The sequence below is a fragment of the Palaemon carinicauda genome, chromosome 14 (assembly GCF_036898095.1).
Source record: "Palaemon carinicauda isolate YSFRI2023 chromosome 14, ASM3689809v2, whole genome shotgun sequence".
In the NCBI taxonomy this organism is placed as follows: Eukaryota; Metazoa; Arthropoda; class Malacostraca; order Decapoda; family Palaemonidae; genus Palaemon; species Palaemon carinicauda.
The window spans coordinates 135,600,954-135,623,453 of NC_090738.1; the positions used below are offsets into that span (position 1 = coordinate 135,600,954).

At 34.7% G+C, this 22,500-nt stretch overlaps 3 protein-coding genes across 5 annotated transcripts in view; all 3 read left to right on the top strand.

The window, feature by feature from the left end:
- Positions 1-5,554, top strand: part of LOC137653371 (carboxypeptidase B-like) — a 7,299-nt gene extending 1,745 nt beyond the window's left edge. For 2 of the 3 annotated variants that reach the window (XM_068386730.1, XM_068386731.1), the window contains exons 2-6: positions 1,906-1,986; positions 2,520-2,717; positions 3,173-3,283; positions 3,531-3,678; positions 4,740-5,554. In XM_068386730.1, coding sequence (XP_068242831.1) covers positions 1,906-1,986; positions 2,520-2,717; positions 3,173-3,283; positions 3,531-3,678; positions 4,740-5,449 — 1,248 coding nt within the window. In that variant the 3' untranslated portion in view covers positions 5,450-5,554. The remainder of the gene's footprint in view (positions 1-1,905; positions 1,987-2,519; positions 2,718-3,172; positions 3,284-3,530; positions 3,679-4,739) is intronic. The other variant, XM_068386729.1, reaches the window with a different exon arrangement.
- The window catches only part of LOC137653788 (solute carrier family 45 member 3-like), a 250,798-nt gene that overhangs the window by 131,872 nt on the left and 96,426 nt on the right, over positions 1-22,500 (top strand). The gene's annotated exons all lie outside the window — the stretch shown is intronic.
- LOC137653787 (uncharacterized) lies at positions 7,103-15,237 on the top strand. The gene is made up of 5 exons (XM_068387431.1): positions 7,103-7,748; positions 10,391-10,546; positions 11,964-12,057; positions 12,533-12,671; positions 13,936-15,237. Exons 1-5 carry the CDS (start codon positions 7,737-7,739, stop codon positions 14,054-14,056), a joined length of 522 nt encoding a protein of 173 aa, XP_068243532.1. The 5' UTR covers positions 7,103-7,736; the 3' UTR covers positions 14,057-15,237.

The window sequence follows — 22,500 nt, forward strand, 5'->3', positions numbered from 1 at the left end:
CCATCCTGTTAATAATACTAGACATGCAGTTAATTCTGATAATCAGACCTTCTCTACCACGAGGCTTTATACTACACAGTATTCTAGAAGTTTTATTCCAGCTGTGACTAAGTTATGGAATGATCTTCCTAATCGGGTGGTTGAATCGGTAGAACTTCAAAAGTTCAAACTTGCTGAAAATGTTATGTTGAGCAGGCTGACATAAGTGTCTTTTTATAGTTTATATATGAAATATCTCTTTTAATGTTCTTAAAATATATTTTAATTGTTCATTACTTCTGATATACAGTAGTTTATTTATTTCCTTATTTCCTTTCGTCCCTTGGTTATTTTTCCCTGTTGGAGCCCTTGGGCTTATAGTATCCTGCTTTTCCAACTAAGGTTGTAGCTTAGATGGTAATATATATATATATATATATATATATATATATATATATATATATATATATATATATATGTGTGTGTGTGTGTGTATACATACATACATACATACATGTATGTATGTATGTTCTCTTGTTGGGGAAGATAAAAGATAAGTCACAGTCAATTGTCAAATCAGTAACTCACAGTTCCACATCACCTGATTACGTCTTCAATAAAGATCACAGCTGTCATAATACAATATTTAATTTCATTTTCACTAATTGATAATATAGTAATTCATCGTTATAAATCCACTATTATTACAACTGATTTTGATAAAGTTACGTGAAAAATACCAACTCAAATTATCTATGTCATTGGTAATCCAGATAATACGTGCTTAATATAGGTCTGGGCCAACTCAAGGTCGGATTAGTGATATGGCGCTTACAACAGACAGCATAAAGGAATCATATGTTAAAGTGTATTATATTAATGTATTAATTCCATATACATTCTAACGAAATACGACATAACATGCTTATTTCAAACAGCCACCCGTTGAGATACTACCACTAGAGAGTTATGGGGTCTTTTGACTGGCCAGACAGTACTAAATTGGATCCTTCTCTCTAGTTACGGTTCATTTTCCCTTTTGCCTACACACACACGCACCAAATAGTCTGGCATATTCTTTACATATTCTCTTCTGTACTCATACACCTGATAACACTAAGATTACCAAACAATTCTTCTTCACTCAAGGTTTCTGCACTGTAATTGTTCAGTGGCCACTTTCCTCTTGGTAAGGGTAGATGAGAATCTTTAGCTATGGTAAGCAGCTCTTCTAGGAGGACACTCCAAATTCAAACCATTGTTCTCTAGTCTTGGGTAGTGCCATAGCTTCTGTACCATGGTCTTCCACTGCATTTGGTTAGAATTCTCTTGCTTGAGGGTACACTCGGGCACACTATTATCTTATTTCTCTTCCTCCTGTTTTGTTAAAGTGTTTATAGTTTATAAAGGAGATATTTATTTTAATGTTGTTACTCTTCTTGAAATTTTAATTTTTCCTTGTTTCCTTTCCTCACTGGGCTATTTTCCCTGTTGGAGCCCCTGGGCTTATAGCATTGTGCTTTTCCAACTAGGGTTGTAGCTTAGCAATTTATAATAATAATAATTTATTTCATGGAGAGATATGTACGGCACAGAGCAAAAGTCATGCTACACGATTTCAGTGATTTTCGTTCGAAAGTCACTAACTATAGTCCATTTCTTTTAGCGATGCAGATTTGCACCGACTCGCAGTGGTGCCCTTTTAGCTCGGAAAAGTTTCCTGATCGCTGATTGGTTGGACGAGCTCATTCTAACCAATCAGCAATCAGGAAACTTTTCCGAGCTAAAAGGGCACCGCTGCGAGTCGGTGCAAATCTGCATCGCTAAAAGAAATGGACTATAGCAACTCTTATCTGCACATTTCTAATGGCACTATGTAGCATCACTTTTGCTTTCTACCGTACAATAATTCCATTATTTTTTCAGATGATGGCGTTAATTCTATGGACTCTGTTTCTGTGTTGTCGCTTGGCTTTGGGCTCCTATCAGAACCTTGTTGGACATCAGGTAATTATTGACAGAGTATAAAATCCATTTTCTTTTATTTCTTCAACTTCATTCTCACATTCTGGACATCGGGTAACCAATGATCACTTTTCTCTCCTTTTTCAAAACTTCATTCTCATACATTTTCGTATTTTCATTCTTGCATTCTTGATTATTGTTATCAATAAGTCAATTAGGATTTTCTGATTTTTTTTTCAGGTTTGCATTTTCACCATTATCATGAACAATATATTCTCTTATTCTCAATATTTGCTCTGTATTATCATCTATTCCTGTTGTTTCACTTTTTTTATTCTTTGCTTGCCTTTGATCTTCCAATATCAAATGCACTACGATAAATTTCTGGTGAAATGTTGCTAAGTTTGATCAGCTTGCAACTAGCTATTGGCAGCCAAGTGTTTTGGGGGAACACAGATAATACATCTATCTATCTATCTATCTATATATATATCTATCTATCTATATCCAAAGCATTTAACTCTCAACTCCACAATCTGCATTGATGCTATTCAACAGCTTTCCCTTTACATTAGATATGGAAGCTGAGCGGGAAAGAAAGTGCCCTCCCAGGCCAACTGATGACCCAAGGCCTCCTGGATATCTTGGACCACTCCCGAAAGCTCCAGCGGGTTCGCGTGGCTCCTCAGCACTTGGACAGAGTGAGCGCGCTGTTGCAGAAGGACGGAATCTCGTACAAAATTCTCGTGGACGACTTGGCCGCTCACATCGAGGTAAGATTGAAATTTCTGTCGGTGGGACGGGTATCCGGAAGCATTCTTTCCAGACCAGGTCAGAGGTTATAACAGATTGGAAACTGTCCCTATACCAGACAACTCAGAAGAGCTTGCCTGAGACGTGCTACAGGAGTGTGTATATAAAATACAGGTTTAAGTGGTTCAGTGAAAACTGTGGTTAAGAGTTTTCAACAGCCTGCTGGTGAGATTTGGTGTGAAAATAGGAATCAGGGGATGTAGAATATTTCTCTGTATGGGTCCATTCATTGATCAGTATTAACTGTTGTTTAAGAAAATGATTTTGGTTTTATTTTTATCTGAAGCCACCCTTATATACATATATATATATATATGCATATATACATATATATATATATATATATATATATATATATATATATATATATATATATATGTATATATGTATATATACATTGAATCCATCATTTCAGGGTATTGAAAACAGCGAGAGAAGAAGACGAGACGTTTCGGAAAATCAGCAAATTTGCACTGAGAGCGACTGCCCAGAGCCTTTGAGTGATGTTTACATGAGATTTAATGAGGTACAACACTAAGTGTAGAGTATTATTATTATTATTATTATTATTATTATTATTATTATTATTATTATTATTATTGTAGGATAAAAGTACCATTTCCCAATAAAATACTGAAAATGTTTTGGTGAATGCATTTCTCAATTTAAGAGAAAGCTTGGGTATCAGAGATAACGATAAGATTGTTTATATTATTCACTATATTATTCCTTCTTATTACCTAGGCATGTATTATGTAACCTGAATTTTGCAGATGGAATGGTACCTAAAGCAGGTAAATGAAACATATTACCCGAACGTCACGCTGTCTTCCGTAGGCAAGTCCCACGAAAACAGAGATATCTGGGTCCTTCACATCAAGTCTGAAAACCCCAAAGCTCGATCAATCTGGATTGAAGGAGGTGAGATTATTTATTCAATTCTATTACTCTAAACTGCTCCAACAAGGCTTTGGCCCATATCTGCACTCGCTTTTTTTTCACTCCTACTACACCTTCGTTTCTACTTTCTTTCTTTTATCTTGGTGTCTATTGCATGATTCTTTCCCCAGTTGCGCCTGGGCTTTGAATGGCCTGACAGGTCAAAGCTCCGGGCCGCATTTTAGCGAAGTCTGGAAGGGTTTGTCTCTCCAGGCAGCATTTTAGCGAAGTCTGGAAGGGTTTGTCCCTCCGGGCCGCATTTTAGCAAAGTCTGGAAGGGTTTGTCCCTCTGGGCCGCATTTTAGCAAAGTCTGGAAGGGTTTGTCCCGAAACGAAATTAAAGCCAATCGGGATAGGCAAACTAATACAGGTGACTACCCAAAGCCTGAAAATTAGATATAGAAATTGTTAGACATTTAATCCCTTAAATGATACGAGTTTAGGAAAACAAGAGTCAAAGATTTCAAAAGCCTTGGAGTGGAGGGGAAGAAATTGGATGAAATACACTACTGAATGGGAATCGATTGATGGGTTTGGTCAGTAATTAGACTGGTTACCAGCAATATCAGGTTTGGTCACTAATTAGATGGGTAACTGTATATGAATAAGAACTTGTATCATTATATAAGTTCTCGTGAACATGGATAGAAACAAATCACAAGGCTAGAACAAAATTTTGATTTCATTTTACCATTAAAATCTGATCTACTGAGAGATTTGTTCTTAATTTATCTAAAAATAAAATTGCCCCATAGCAAGAAATGGTGCACAATGAAAAGGAAATGGACATTTCTATTAAGTTTGACTTTTAGAATACATTAATGCAATTTACAAAGGGTGATTTTAAGATATGCTTTAAGGAATACTATACAATTTAAAAGTTCCAGTATTCTTCATCGTATGTTCTAGAGGTATGTTGAAAAATATAAATACATGCATATATATATACACATACATATCCATATATATGTGTGTATGTATATGTGTATATATAAAATAACATTGCAGTGATATGATAATAGAGTATATGGCATCTATTCCAGGTATACATGCTCGGGAAAGGATATCACCTGCAGTTGCCTTCGGTTTAATCCACAAGTTACTGAGCGATGAAAACGTCAGAGAGAGGTTTGACTTCTTCGTCGCTCCGATGGCCAACCCCGACGGCTACGAGTACACTTTCATGGGAGACCGCATGTGGAGGAAGAACCGCAGGGTCAACCAAAACGAAAGGAGCAGCTGCTATGGCGTTGACCTCAACCGTAACTGGGACTTCAAGTTTGGGGTTGGAGCATCTTCCTATCATTGCAGCGAGGTTTACATGGGACCTTTCCCATTCTCCGAGCCGGAGACGAAGGCGCTGAGTGACGCGATGCTGGAGCAAAAAGACACACTGCTGATGCTCTTCTCCCTGCACAGTTATGGGCAAGACTTGCTTTATCCCTGGGGATGGACCTCCACCGAAGATGCTCCGAATAAAAACGAACTCATAGAGGTTGGGCGGGCTTTCGCCGACGGGGCACAGGAGATCGCTGGACATGAGTACGAAGTGGTGAATTCTGCCGGGGGCCTCTACTACGCTTCTGGCGCCACCGACGACTGGGCTTTGGGGAAGATGGGGGTTAAATACGTCTACACCTTGGAGCTCCAGGATAAGGGATCCAGAGGGTTCCTCTTGGAAAGCGAGGCAATTAAACCAAGCATTGAAGAGGTGTGGAATGGGTTCAAGAAGGCTCTTGAGATCATTGGCTAGAGATCTATGTATGCAACTTTCTCTGCAGAGAAGTTTTTGATATCTTTTCCAGAAGTCAAAATTTAAAGAAACAGATGAATTGCGTAAAATATAATTTTGACCTTTGATTGTTTAACTCTAACAGATAACTATTAAATTTTCAGGAATCATTATGATTATAATACACATTGGATACAATAAAACTTGGAATACAGTAATTGTATTTTTTTTTACCATAGTCTACATTTCATCACATGTCATTCATTCTGATGCTAATATGAATTCCATTTTTTTTTATTCTAAAACGGGTTTAAATTATCCTGCCATTTTTTCCTGGCAACATTACAAGCGAAAAGGAGAAGATTTTGAGTTTCATTTGTAAGATGAGACCATTTTTTTTTATTCTTGTTCTTTCGAAGACTCAATGATCCAAACATGTAGATTGCTTATCATAACACAGATAAACGAGCTCTTAAAATATATCGTCTATCAATTGCTCTTTTTATGCCTTACGCAGAAAAAAAATAAATGTCGTAGGCACATAAAACCTGGAAGAAGGACTAAGTCACTATGGTGAACACCTATAATAAGCACTAAAATTTAGCTATGGTAATAACTCACAAAAGAACCCTCAATGGAAATCTCCTTCAAAACAGGTATATAGATTCCCAATATATCATTCAGAGAATTTAGCTTTTTAAGGAAATGATTTAAGCAATGGAAAATGATGAGGGGAATGAGCGAAGAATTGAGATGAACACTTTGGAACCAAAATATATGTTTTACACATACATACATACATACATACACACACACACACACATTTATATATATATATATATATATATATATATATATATATATATATATATATATATATATATATATATATATATATATAGTATATTACCAGTCAAGCTACAACCCTAGTTGTTAAAAAAAGTAAATAAAAACAGAATGCTACAAGCCCAAGGGCTCTAACAGGGAAAGCAGCCCAGGAAAGAATAAACTATAAATGAGAAAATAATAAACGAATATAGGATATATCAAGATCAGTAGCAATGTTTTATATATATATATATATATATATATATATATATATATATATATATATATATATATATATATATATATATATATATGTGTGTGTGTGTGTGTGTGGGTGTGTGTAGGACAATTCATTCCTACTAATTAGAAAAGAAACATCGACTGATATTTATATACAAACGTATTAATCAAGTTTTATCTGTTTAAATTCACAAATAAGAAATCTATCCAGCATTCCTATGTAGGCTATATGTATTACTGCCAGACAAATGTATAAATAACTCCAAGATTCATAATTTTAATGAATAATTGATGAAATAACTCTATATAATAACAAATTAAGATGACTGAGATCATGAAAATATTTGAATTATTCGCCATAACTTCTCTATCTGTCACATGTCTGTTCCATGACAACACATTGTTTATTAACATAATGTTTATTAAGACATTTTTTCCATAAAAAGGGATATTTCACACTATAATATAACTTATTTACTAATCACTAATGGTTAATTACACAGAATTATCAACGCTAAACTATAAAATTATATTAAAAAGCGCCCAAATTTTTAATCAAATTACGCCATCGAGATTTTTTTCCGTAATCTGCTTTGTTTACAAAAGCGTCCTCTACAACAGCTGACGTGTAGTAGTGAATAGGCTTAGATTATTCATTTTTTTATAATAGGCCTTTTTGTGTGAGCTTTTCCATTTACTTGTGCTAATTTATTAGCTTTAGGACATGTTATAAAAAGGTTAGATTTATTTTAACTTGATTTATGGAATAGCCATATCTCACCAATGAATGGGCTAGCTGCCGGTACGGTAGGCAGAATTTCTTATTAATTTTATATTAATTTCATATTAATTTTAGTTTTAAGGTTAGAAGAACCTAGTTTTAAGTTTTGTTATTAGTTTATTGGTTAGAATAGTTTTGCACGATAGCCTAACCTAGCCTTGGTAGCTCATTTGAGCTAATTTGTCTATATTTACTGTACGTCTAATGGATTAATATGCACGAGACCTAAGCTCTGCTATATAAATTAATTTGCTAGTAATGAAATTAAAAGAGTATCCTAAATCATACTAGTTCAATATAGTTTAGTTTAATAAATTGAGTCGTTTTGGGATTGGCAAGTCTAATCAAATCGTAAATGTGTCTTTGAATTTTACCGCCTTCAATGCCTATGTGGAACGAGGCATAATAACAAGACCTGTAATCTGACCGCTGGGTGTATTCTTGATAAATTGAAGCAGGATGGTTTCAAGGGTGAGTAGTTGTGTATGGTATACTCAAGTAATTTAGGATATTGAAGAAATTTATTTTAGATTAATTTATTTCAAGCCTTTTGGTAGCTTTGTTAAATATTTACCTGTGCGTTGGCAGGGGTAGATATAGAAATTGCACACTCCTATATTAGACCCTGTTTCCTTACTCTCTGGGAGCAATTATATTAACAAACCTAAGACGCAATGTTCGTACTGAATGGTGAAGCAACTTCGAGCGGTGCACGGGTAAAGATATAACCCACTTTTTACGTGTAGCCCAAAATTTATTGGTAAATGTGACGTGGAGCACATGACCATTTCAAGAATCCAGTGATTTCTACCTTAATACTAAAGGACTTTGGAAGCTTCTAGTCTGACCTTCCCGTAGAATGCATTTGTACATAGACATCGTAATTCAGAGTTTCTTCCTAATTTGAGGGGAAAGTTAAGGATGGCATTGATTAGATTATTCGCAAGGGTCCGCAAAATTGCCTGTTTCCAGTGCAGTACAGTACCAGCCTCACAATTAATGTATTGGCCCACACTTAAGGATATATTAGGTTAGGGTCATACAGCTCAAGGTAGATGTTCCTCTTGGTAGTGTGCAACTGTGCCGTTAATGCCCCATGTGGTCGCCTTATCCGTAACCTATAAGAAATATCAAACTATATATCTATATGCTGTTTTGAGATGTTTTATTTTGGTTGTTCATTACTTCCTATATCGTTTACCTATTTCCTTTCCTCATTGGGTTATTTTTCCTTGTTGGAGCCCTTGGGCTTATAGCATCCTGCTTTTCCAACTAGGATTGTAGCTTAGCTGGTAATAATAATAATAATAGTCAAACCGAAAGGACTATAAACATGTATTATGTTTGAGGCATTGCCACTTTTCCCTGATTTGATTCGTGAACATTGATCAAAGCTGTGATGTTTTGTACGTGTCTCAGACACGTTCCCATACCGGACTCTGTCAGTCTCAGTAGTCATGAAATGTGGTAAGTGTGTGCCACATTTACAAAATATCCCAATTTAGGTCTATATTTATGAATGAAATAATTGAAAAGTGGCAACATCTCAAATGAGCTTCATGTTTGTAGCAATTGTGGTTTAACTATAATACTGTACAGTATGTAGGAACATAAATAATTCTGTATTATAGATTGAAAATTTGAAATGTTCTTAAATGTTCTCTCATCTAAATAAATAGCAACAGCTGTCGATGTTACCTTAAACTGATACGAGTATTTAAAGGTGATGTAACGGCCTGTACTCCCTGTACTCTGAATAGATCGATACTACCTACCATTACCTAACCTAAGATAATGTAACCTGACAGAGGTCAGCCTCTCTGGAACCTCTCCCCTTCCCTCCCTTCAGTATTTTCCATAATCATCGACCGATATTTAAGTTCACCACACCCCTCCTTCTCGCCCCCAGATGGAAAGCGAGGGAATTTTGGGGCTACCCCTGAACCACTGACATCTCGTAGATACAGCTGAAATTTAAATTCGTCTTGTGTTTATGATTGGGTATTGTTCTTCCATGAACATTTGTAACTGAAATTCATCTTAAGAAAGTATATTTTTCGTGTAGAAAATTGTATTATGTTGAAGTACAAGCGATCGTAACTCGCAAACACAGTCGGTCACTATAAATTTATTTTGCTTTAGATACAAATTTATTTACTCTATACAACATTGAGTATAAGATAATACATAAATGTAATAATTTAATAAATGAATTAAATTGGTAAATAAAAAATGAAATGAAGAAGTTTGAAACTTGGCACAATCTATGTCAAATTTATGCAAAACTATCAACAATTCCATCATTCTTCTTCTTGGGAGACACTTTTAAGGTGTCCTCAAGATTTCAAAAGCTTGAGAATAATCTCATGATCTGTTCAAATACCGTTATCCCTTTCCTCAGCCATTCATGAGCGGCCTTTAAAAATTTAAATAAAGGTATATAATATAAACCGTAAATGAATTGTGAAGCATTTTACAATTGCTTAGAGTTCTCTTAAACATTTACAAAAACATTCAGTCACCCAAAGTTCACAAGGATCACTTCAATGTTGGATTGAAAATAGTTCATTATGATATTCAAGTAATTTCAATGATGACAATTCTGTCTTGGATTACAAGTTGTGGTTGCTTATTGAAAATGTCCCTGTCTGGCGTTCTGCTGGACGGGAGATCGAGTCCCGCTCAAACTCAATACTGTAGTGTCTTGTAGTATCTGAAACCTCACCATCCTTGTGAGGTAAGGATAGAGGGTTTGGGAAAGCCTATAGGTCTATCAGCTGTGTCATCAGCAGCCCCTGCCTGGCCCTCCCTGGGCCTAGTTTGGTTAAAGATGGGGCTTGGGCACTAATTATATATACTGTATATATTGTTAGTTTCTAGGTCATTGTCATTGTCCCTTTCCTCGGCCATTCATGAGTGACCTTTAAAACCTTTAATATTTCTTGAATGCTATGAAAATGTTTTGATTGTTATGGAAATGATTTTAACAAATTCATTAAAAATGAACTAAAATTATGTTGGTACTCTGATGTATACTTTGATAAAGCTTCTAAACTTAATATCTTTTCATAGTCAACGATTAGGTTTATTCTTATTCTTAATTTTCTTTTCAGAGTCAGTTTGTTTTTACGCTGCTTTTCGGCCTGGTTGCAGTGCTCTATCAGATCGACACAGACCCAGGTGTATGGGAAGCTTCCGAAAGTGCTCATATCTATGCTTCGAGGGAACAGCTCGAGAGGTTTATTGGCAATCCTGACTCGGTTGAAAAAGTAAGATCAGTGGAATTCAATTTTTTAAAAGATTAACGTCTCCTAACCATTATCTATGCATTGTAACTGCAGTACCAGTATACTGTATCATTAACCTTAGTATTATGAAGTTAACCTCAAAATTATTGTACTGTACTTTCATTTAGAAAACACTGGATTTGACTAGTTGACTTTTGAAGACTTTTTTTTTTTTCAGGGGAAATAAGTTTATGGATTTTTTTGGGTACTGTATTTGTATGTGACCCAAGTACTATGTGGGGTAACTGTATTATACTGCTGTAATTATACTCCAAGGTTCACTTAATTCTATGCCATAGTTTTTTCAAAAATATTTCATTCGTTCGTTATTTAAATCAGCATTTGATAAATTGCATCCAGCTAATTCCTTGGTCTTGCTATTCTCTCTTCATATATGATTAGAGCATTTTGGTCTATGGGAGTTAGTGTAGTAAAGTTAGTGACCTCATTTTATTTGTGTTATATGGTTATGTGTAAGGTTTAAATGATGATAATGCCTTGTAATAATGATAATCTGCTTGTAAAGTACAGAAAGTCCTCAAATTATAAACTAAACAGGTTCCATGAAGATGTTTTTAAGCCGAGTTTTGTTAAATTGTGGCCTAGGGTGGGCTTCGCCTAACTTGCCTATGATTTTCATCAGCAAAAGTCAAACAAATAGGTTAGTTTCATATTGCAGATGTCGTCTCGCTTACTTCATTGAATTATATAATATGTAGTACTATGAAGGGAGAGGATATGTAATGGCTCCTCACCTATCCTCCTCCTTAGATTCCTAGACTGGGTTAAGTCTGTTTGGGGTGCAGATATCTATGCTTATCTACAGATACGTCCCTGATTATACACGATCTCTTAGGATAGTCCTTCCGGGGGTTAGAACCCTGTGATACCTGACGGTAATTCTCTGGTAATATCACTCACAGAAATATTATACAGTAGGAAGCTGCCTAAAGGAACTTCCATCAGGACGACATGGCTCAAGCCCATAAAAGGGATTTTGATGAAGGAAAAATCTATTTCTGGGCGAGGAATCTGTGTCGCCCAGTGAAATGCTCCTTATAGCACCATTTCTAAGGTATAGATACTGCTAAATATACCAGAGAAAAAAGTTGCATGGAATGCCAGGAATATACCCAGCTCGCTCACCCTTATAGGGTGTCGGTATTAAAACTGGGGCGAGTGATACCACTACCAGAGGTTCCTTTCCAATTAGACTTCTCCCTCCTCAAAATCCCCCATTTCAATTACATTTGTATTAGTATCTCCAAATGTTTGCAAGTTGAGGATCTTCTGTATCTAATTTTTTTTTTGTCTCGACAATCAAGTTTATGTTTTGAGGCCTGCTTGTTAGATATGATCATGTGGAATTGTAAATAACTAACCCCGTTTACTCTTTCAGTGGTTTCGATGGGTGTCCCTTTTCAAGGCAGCGGACAGCAGACCTTTTAGCATCGGAAAAAAATTTCAAGCGCTTTACAATGTTCCGTTTTTAGGTAAATTTTTATTCTCATTTTGTAAATATGTAAATTTGTAGCCCTACCTTGTGGCTACTTATTCCACTGTACAGTATTTGTCACCATTTCTTGAATTTTATTAATTTTCAGTTTTAGATATAATTCATAAAGTGCTTGTAGGTGTTAGCCAATCTTAAAATAGCATTTAGTAATTTTTTTACACAATTTTTAACCATATAATTTTATGTTAGCGTGTATGTTTAAAAGTGGACTTAGTGTATCATATGATCTAAACTCGAATGTAAATTGTTGTGACGTAATATTGTATTAAGCTGTAATTTTTTTAAATACAATATAGTATTATATAAAAAAGGGGATTGCTGTATTGATAATGTAAAATAATGAGTACTGTACAGTACTGTATAAACTAAGCTTATTTGCACCCTATGCATGCGATTAGATGTAAAATATATGCTTTTATTCATAATGTTACATCAGATAATCTTATTCACAGGTGAATATATGATGCTATTCAAAGTCACAAAATACCAGCCAAATACACTGATGGTATTAGAGACAGATTCTCTCATCAAGCCACGCTTCACTGTCATGATGGAGGAAGGGGGTACGAAGGGGACTCGCCTGACTTTCAAGTGAGTACAGTACAGTATTTAAGGTTTGTGTCTTTTAGTCATAATAACTGATAGTTGAATGTCTAGAACTAAAGAAGTTCAAACTTGCAACTAATGTTTTTTATTTAACAGGTTGTCATAAGTCTCTCTTCATAGTTTATGTATGATAGATATAGTTTAATGTTGTTACTGAATGAAATTGAAAGAGATATCTAGACAAATGCATACATACATATACCAAGGCACTTCCCCCAATTTTGGGGGGTCGCCGACATCAAACAAATGAAACAGAAAAGGGGACCTCTCCTCTCTACGTTCCTCCCAGCCTGACAAGGGACTCAACCAAGTTCGGCTGGTACTGCTAGGGGTGCCACAGCCCACCCTCCCACATTATCCACCACAGATGAAGCTTCATAATGCTGAATCCCCTACTGCTGCTGCCTCCGCGGTCTTCCAAGGCACCGGAGGAAACAGCAGAGCCTACCGGAACTGCGTCACAATCGCTTGCCATTTATTCCTATTTCTAGCACAAATAGTAAACAGAAATAATCCCATTAAAGAGAGCAAAGACTTATGATTCATATATCAGGGCTTTTCGCTACAAACACGGGCACTAATAAAGAAAATGGAATAAAATTTGAAAAGATTTGATTGTAGAAGGCTAAGATTCATGATAATAGTGGCGGGGAAATTGTTATATGAATGAAGTCATGGTGAAATGATGTGGTGCCCAACGATTTTGTAATGAATAACCATCTGGAATATTGAGATTGTTAGGATGAGGGAACAGGTGATCAGAACTTCTGTAGATACGTAAGTACTGTAGCAGGTTAAAGATCTTGAGGAAGGACTAAGTGATGATGGAAAAAGGATATTGGATGGAGTTAAAGACCTGGGCAGTGTAGGCAAAATATTTACTGGACAGAAGAGTGAAGAGAACTTGTTGCACAATTAATACCATAATGGGAAAGATATATTTTAATGAAGAGTTCCAGATCGGTATAGGTACTAAGGGAAATTTTATGATTAGCTTGTCAATGTTATTAAAGCCTTCCTGACTATTTTAATTACTGTATAGTAATGTTTTCATTTTACTTAAGACTGGTTTCTTCCCTGAGGTGTTCATATATTAATCTTTAGAACTCTCTGATGGTCCTCAGAAGAATGACTAGAAAGATACAGTACAGTGTATGCTGTCCATTAACTTCTCTGCGAGTTTGATTTAATAAGGAATTATATTGCATACTGTTAATACAGTATATAATTTTCTCTGTTATTTTTACAGGTTGAGGTACAGACGTATTTCTGCCCTATTCCAATGGACTTTAGGACCGTTTTTATATTTTTTGACCGGCCAGCAACTGCAACACTCGCTTTTCATGCTGAAAATGATGTTCCCTTTCTGACGACTACAAGAGAAAGTGAATCCCTTAAAAGCTACCGTTCAACTAATGTCTTCGATTTAAGCAAGTGAAAAATGTATTTGGTGGTTTATAAATAATTTTTTGTTGTTGAAGGCTACCACTTGGTATTCTAACTTTGGAGAATTAATTGTAGATTGTTATAATGCTAAATTTATCACTACAGAGCAGTGTGATGTCTGTAAGATACAGTACAAATATGAGGTCTCTCAGACATGAGTATCGTCAGGTGAAATTTTGAGGATATTTTTCTTTGTATATTTTGAATAATTCATGTGGTTTACGATCACCATAGAGGGTAATGTTGACGTAGGGTGTTTTTTAGTGTACTTTGATTCTTGTGCTGGTATATTTTTTTCTTAACCCTTTTACCCCCAGGCTATTTGGAAATTTCCAACCCTTAACCCTCAGGGGGTTATTTTTTTCCCAGCACATTTTGCAGTACTGTATAATTTTTTTAAATTGCTCTAACAGCCTTAATTTTTGTCATAGAGAGGTCAGGTTGGTCTCATTCTCTTGGAAAATGCCTGAATTTTTATACCTTTTTTTGCATGGATGTACCGGTACGTCCATGGGGCTAAAAGGATGGCTTTTGTGAAACGTACCAGTACGTCCTTTGGGGGTAAAAGGGTTATAAAGTGCAGTATTATTCATGGTAGAAAAGGCTGGTAAGGTAGAACTAGCTAAGCAAGTTTTCACAATACAGAATGCTCATTTAGAATGGAGCAAAGAAAAAGGTGCAAGCAAAACTTGAATTATTATAATTATGGAAAGATGAGAAACAAGATGAAAAAAATGAATGACCTTGGGTGGGAAAGATTACTCAATTATACCCTCATACAAGAGAACAAACTCTCTAGTAGAGGTTATGGCATAGCCCAGGTTGTAAGAATATTAGTAATGTGGTTATAGTATGGTTGTAAAAACCTGGATGTATCAACTTGGGTGCTTCACATAGCTGTGTGACTTACATTTTTGTAATTCAGTTTTTCAGGGAGACTGAACATATAGGTCCAATTAAGTTAAAATGAGAGATATGTTACTGATTGTAATTCTGGTAATACTGTATAGTATTACAAGTGTCTTGTCATTTTACTATTGTCCTAAATAACCTTAGCTCTTAGGATATTCTGAATGTAATTAAATCATACTGTATTACAAGGGAATTATTTTATTCTTAGCATTGCTAGACTTAAAATTAGCTTTTAGGTCACAAGTATTACAGGTTTCGGCATCTGATTTTCCTCCATAATTCCAGGACATTATGATAGCGCCACAATTGTTATTAGTAGTTATAACATCACATGAGGCTAGTAGTTACAGAAGAGCATATTCACCACCTTTGCTGGTATTAAGTTATATATAGCATTGTATTCCCCAACCATTCTAGTTTCTGAAAATACTCCACAAACTCATCCCTGACATTGGTAATACATACATACATATACCAAGGCACTTCTTCCAATTTTGGGGGGTAGCCGACATCAACAAATGAAACAAAACAAAAAAAGGGGACCTCTACTCTCTACGTTCCTCCAGCCTAACAAGGGACTCAACCGAGTTCAGCTGGTACTGCTAGGGTGCCACAGCCCACCCTCCCACATTATCCACCACAGATGAAGCTTCATAATGCTGAATCCCCTACTGCTGCTACCTCCGCGGTCATCTAAGGCATCGGAGGCAGCAGCAGGGCCTACCGGAACTGCGTCACAATCGCTCGCCATTCATTCCTATTTCTAGCACGTAATATAGTCGAAAATTGTCTTTTGTGAAATGATTTACTCGTCGTTATGGAATGGTATAGCGGGCCACGAGCGAGTGTAGCTAATGTTTACATCACACAGCCAATCGGAATTATTACTGCCGCAAGGACTCTCGGACAATTAGCAGCCACCATCCGAGCGTTGGCTCGTCCCACCAATCTGTACTTTTAACTCCCACGGCCTTCTCTGTACTATCGTAAGAATTTGTTAGATTTTGTTCTGTATAATGGTTGCCTAACTATCTGTGAGTAGCCCATGTCATGTGCTGTGTGGCTTAAATCAATGAATACAGTATTTTGAGTCATAGTAGAAAGCAAGAAATTAAAAGAGCAGGTGCTTACAAGGCATGATATCGATTATTAAAAACAGTCTAGTTCATATAAGTAATAAATCTTAGGAGGTTACAATGTCTATAAAACTGAGAACGACATTAACATCCTGAAAAACCTCATTACCGTATGACATATTCTTGGTTTTCCAGACCTATGTTTCGGTGGTAATAACAGTTTGTGAAAGATAATTCCTTTGAAAATAAAAGTTTATGAAATATTCCTAATTAAAATGCTGTAATTTTTCATTAATAATTAATGTTAATGATGTTTTGTGATATTCCTGAACAGTATAGGAGACAGTACAATTATGTTTTTGATGAATTTCTGATATAATAAAAACATTTTTTGGTGTGAAGTACTTAAGATAGTACAAGAAATGATTTTGATAAATGAAAGATATAGGGATAAATTTTTTCTCTTGGATAAAAATGAAAAAAAAAGATATAAAGGACATCAGTGCTTAGTATAACTGAAAACTACCAAAGATATTTGTGATAACGTAAAATGAGATGTTTTGCTTTTTGTGATGAATTTTAGGTCAACAATTGAACAAATTTATTTACTTCTGATGTTAGTAAGTTTTTATTTTTTTTTTCTTTGAGCTTAACCATTTATGCTGGTTTATTTTTCTGTCGGCGTTGAATACTGTTGGGGTACGTAGATCGTACCTGTGAGGTATTGCGATCAGTTTTAATATTTTACCAGTGTTTATCGTACAGGTATGAATTATGTTTGATATTGCGTAAACTCAAAAATAAAGGAGTTTATTATCTCTAAATTGTAGATAATGGGATCGTCTGAAAGTTCAGATTTTTCAACCACCACGACAGAGTTAAATTTTCAATAGATTTAGTAAAATACAAGTGTTTTGATGACATATAAATGATATAATTGACTCTAGAGTTCCTTATTCATTGAACTTACATGTTTGTTGCACCACAGTTAAATCGGTTTATTACAGTCAGTCTAAACAGTTTCATGGTCATTGTGTGTTATTTAGATTCAAGGTGTTGATATTTGATTCCTGTTCTTTTATCGATAACTTTGTTTGTGTTTTAATTTCTTAACTTTGTTACTGTATCTTAACACTAAGAGAATTTGATTTTCAATACTTAATTAATTGTATAGTTCTGTCTTTCCCTATTTGTATGGTAAATTTGAATTTAATTTAGTTTTTCGTTGAGTCTTGAAAATTCTAACGTTGAAACTCAAAAAATTCAGGTTGGATCATTTGGTGATTTACACAAAGAAATGACTGACAAGTGTTGTGATTTCGTAAAAGACAGTCTATATATGCTTTTGAGCAATTTAATGAGTGACTGTAACATATAAATACATGTACAATAATGTAATGCAGGAAAGTACAGATGTAATGTGCTTATTCCCTTCAAAACAGAATTTTCAATAGATATTTTACATTTGTTCTTGTACCATATTTGACTGCTATCTAGAAGCCATTGTTTGATTCAACTATTAATGTATTAATTAATTTTTCCAACTTATGTAAATGGGTGTTTTACATTCTATTCCAGATTAAAATATTCTTACATTCAAGGTTACTGGTAATAGGGCATAAAATATCTTCCTGAAAAAAAAATGTGAAAAATATAAATTTGATTGATAAACACACTTGTGCTGCCAGCCAGTGCAATGATTTGCCGCTTACATGACTCGAAAGTTTGCGTGCCTTGTGGTCCAATGTTCAGGCACTGATTGACTATGTTTCTCCATGAGTTTACCCCTTGTTCATGTATTGTTTTGGCAAAGACCAACCAAGAAGTCCTCCCAATTTCTCTTGGAATGGTTTCTTCTTCATAGGTACTGTATGTGGAAATCTGGTTTTTCGGCTCTCCAGTGTGAGATGGATATTATGCTTAAGTTCAGGGAATATTTTTGTTTATTCCGTTCTTTTGCTCATCACGTGAAAGACATTATCTTCAAGTTTAGTGATTGCTGCTTGGTTAGAAATGGAAAGCGGATATTAATTAGCTTTGGCATCTTATTATTTTATGCAATCTTTTTATATGTTGTCAAGAAGACTTATGTTATACTCTTAGATAGTTTTGTAGTGATAAACATAGCACGTTTACTTAAATTTCCATTTTCCTAAGGAATTAACAGTTCAAATTCTTTGAGATATATATCTTTTTATATATCTAGCAGTTTTTATTGTTGCTGGCACATTGGACACTATGAATAAAGGTACTCTGAGTTGTAATTCACATTAAGTGAAAGCCATACTATCATTCCTTTTTATGTGGGGTATAGTTTAGCCGTTTGGGTTTATACTACGTCAATAAGGTACAATTCAAATATAAAAGATATACTGCGTAAGTTATGATGAAACATTGGCAAATATGTTGATATGTTCAGCTTAGTCTGAAGTATTACTGTGTTGGACATTCTAATAGTGAACTTTTGTAATTGTAATCACACTGTGTGGAGTACAATACAAAACATGATCATTGTTGAAGCTATTACGCCATAACGTTCCTAAGTTCAGACATTCATAACTCTATGTTTCTGAACAGTATTTTGTAATTTTAAATTTATCTTGGCTTATGATTTAGTACATTTTTTTACAACTGTATGTACAAGTAATATTTATTGTATGCTACTCAAATTTCACAAGATACTGGAAGGTCTAGAGTTTGATAATTATGTTTCTGAACAGTATTTTGTAATTTTAAATTTACTTTGACTTTTGATTTACTAAATTTTTTTAAAAACTGTATGTACAAGTAATATTTATTGTATGGTACTCAAATTTCACAAGATACTGGAAAGTCTAGAGTTTAATAGTGATTGATGATTCAAGGCTGGATTTATGTGTACAGTATACAGTATACAATTTTGGTGCGTATGCACAAGTCGTGTGTATTCACATATGTGTGGAGTGCATAGAATTTATGCACCTAAGTGCCTTAAACTTACTAAGTAGATAGATGACATTGTGCTTCAAGAACTTTGTGATGTTTCTTTTTAGATTAATGATATAGTAATGAAAGTTGCCACTTCAGTAATACGTTACGTGTGAAGTGTAGGTAGTTACATTGTGAATCAAGAATTAGGAAGCTATCTTGTTTAATAGGGTTGTATGTTGAAGTAATGTAGTTCAGCTTAAAAAATCATCTTTGTATAAGCGTAAAATACAGATGTATGCGGGATGCTAAGATGTAGATTTCGTCTGGCGTTGAAATACCCCAAAGATACGATTTGGTTTGGTACATACATACATATACCAAGGCACTTCCCCCAATTTTTGGGGGGTAGCCGACATCAACAAATGAAACAAAACAAAAAGGGGACCTCTACTCTCTACGTTCCTCCAGCGGGGCATATAAAAATTAGAATAGCGCCAACGTTATCCCTGCGTGTCGTAAGAGGCGACTAAAAGGGACAGGACGAGGGGGCTGGGAACCCCCTCTCCTGTATCTACATCCTGTGAGACATCAACAATTTGGTTTGGTATCTTGGATTTAACTGAATGCGAGTCATATTTTCCTCTTTGTAAATGTCCCTATAATTGCCTGTTGATTCAGTGTACAGTATAGGGGTGAATTTGAATTCAATTTACAAGGTTTCTCTTTTAATAACTACAGTGTGCTTAATGAAAAAAGTTTTTTTTTTCAGCTTTGATATTAGAGAAGAATGTATTGGTTATTTGATACTGCCTTAACAATAAAAGATACTTTTATCCTCTTCGAGTGGTTTCATGTTGCCTACTCTATTTTCACGTTTCAACTTTATGTAGTCTTCTACAGTTCAAGTCTTTTTAGCTCTACAAGAATGAATACTTAAACATTGAACTGTAAACTGTCTTGATTTTGACCAAAAGCAAATATCTTTTTGATAAGAATCCTATAAGATATTCTGTCGTATTTTACTGTAATATCAATTTGTGGTATGGTATTGTATTGAGATATAATTTTGAATTATTAATACAGTAATTTGATGATACATTATTTGCCATTTTGGGTACCTCCATAAGTCTAGGAAAGCAAAGGAGGCAAGAGTACAAAAAAAGTATTGTAGAAAACTGAATGAAAACCAGACTAGTCATTGAGAACAGGAGGGCCTCTAGGAGTTAATCTTCATCTTGTCTGGGTGAAGCATTACAATAGAACAAAATAGAAAAGAAGAGCAGGGAAACTATGAGAAGAATGGAAAAAGGAGGGGAAGACTATATTCTACAGATTTGTACAAAACTAATGAAAAATAAACATCAGAAGTGAAGGGGCGACACCTATAAAGTGGCCACGGCTACATGGTGACCTGGACTTTGTCCCAGCTTATGACTTATGATCCTTCATAAATGTTTACGGATAAATCAAGGTGGCCTAGTTTAAAGGTTTAAAGGCTGCTCATGAAAGGCAGAGGTAAGGGACACTGATCTTGCCCTAGCAAGCAGGACAAAGCCCTAGCGACTGTCCATATATCATATGATCAGCACCAAAGCGACCTCTCCACCCAAGGTAGGACCAAGCAATGGCTGCTGATGACTCAGCAGATAGACCTATAGGCTTCCCCAAAACCCACATCCTTAGCTCACAGACACTAGAGACGTGGCTCACAAGGAGTTGATGAGTCAACTTCTCTTGCTTGAGGGTACACTCAGGCACACTTCTATCTATTTTCTCTTCTTGTTTTGTTAAATCTATTATAGTTTATGTAGGAAATATTTATTTTAATGTTGTTACTATTCTTAAAATATTTTATTTTTCCTTATTTCCATTCCTCACTGGGCTATTTTCCCTGTTGGGGCCCTTGGGCTTATAGCATCCTGCTTTTCCAACTAGGTTTGTAGCTTAGCATTTGATAATAATAATAATAATAATAATAATAATAATAATAATAATAATAATAATAATAACAAACTAATTGCTCAAAACAAGAAGGTAACACAATAAGTGACATGGATTTTTAATAGGAAAGTTGACATGATGGACAATGTCAGTGAATTGCATATAGGTATATAAATGATTTGATTCATGGAATTTAAGCCACAGGGACCGGGGAGACTATTCAGCACCAAGGCTGGATTAGGAAACAACAGAAGAGACAGAAATTGCAAAAAAATACAATAAAGAGGAGAAGGACACTCCAAAATCAAACCATTGTTCTCTAGTCTTGGGTAGTGTCATAGCCTATGTACCATAGTCTTCCACTGTCTTGGGGTAGAGTTCTCTTGCTTGAGGGTACACTTGGGCACAGTATTCTATCTTATTTCTCCACCTCTTGTTTTTTTAAAGTTTTTAATTTATATATGAAATATTTACTTTAATGTTGTTACTGGTCTTAAAGATATTTTATTCTAATTGTTAATTACTTCTCTTGTAGTTTATTTATTTCCTTATTTCCATTCATCACTTGGCTATTTTCCCTGTTGGAGCCCTTGGGTTTATAGCATCTTGCTTTTCTAATGAGGGTTGTAGATTAGCAAGTATTACTATTATCCTTACCACCACTAATTGGTAAGCTACAACCCTATTTGGAAAAGAAAGGATGCTACAAGCCCGAGGGCTCCAACAGGGAAAATAGCCCAGTGAGGAAAGGCTATAACGATGTAAATAAAGTACATGAGAAGTAATTAATAATTAATATAACATATTTCAAGATCAGTAACAACATTAATATAGATCTGCCATATACAAGTGAGAAATACAGGAAATATTAAACTTGTAAAATGATTAGCAAAGAACGGTTATATCACAGAGTTTTGAAATGGTTTGATCATGTGGAGAGAATCAGATGTGCTAGGAAGGAGGAGGACACAGTGTCCAATAGCTGGTGTGATAGAAGTACAGGATATGAGGTCCTTAATATATCTGAAGCAAATGAGTTTAAGATGGAGACATTAGAGGCGAATCAAATCAAAGGCATTGCAAATGCTGAGAGCGAATTCTTTGTCTAGGGTATGAAATGGCTAATAGTTGGGAAAATTTCTGCACAGGGATTTCATCCACGAAACAGTAGTTACAGTATGAATGGGAAAGTTTTCATTAATTTGTTTGCTAGAGCCACCCATCCTGATATATATATATATATATATATATATATATATATATATATATATATATATATATATATATATAATACATTAAAAATTCTGTACGTATTAGTAATAAAGTATATATATATATATATACATATATATATATGTATATATATGTATATATATATATATATATATATACATTATATATATATATACATTATATATATATATATATATATATATATATATATATATATATATATATATATATATATATATATATATATATGTATATATATATGTATATATATATATATATATTTTCATATATATATG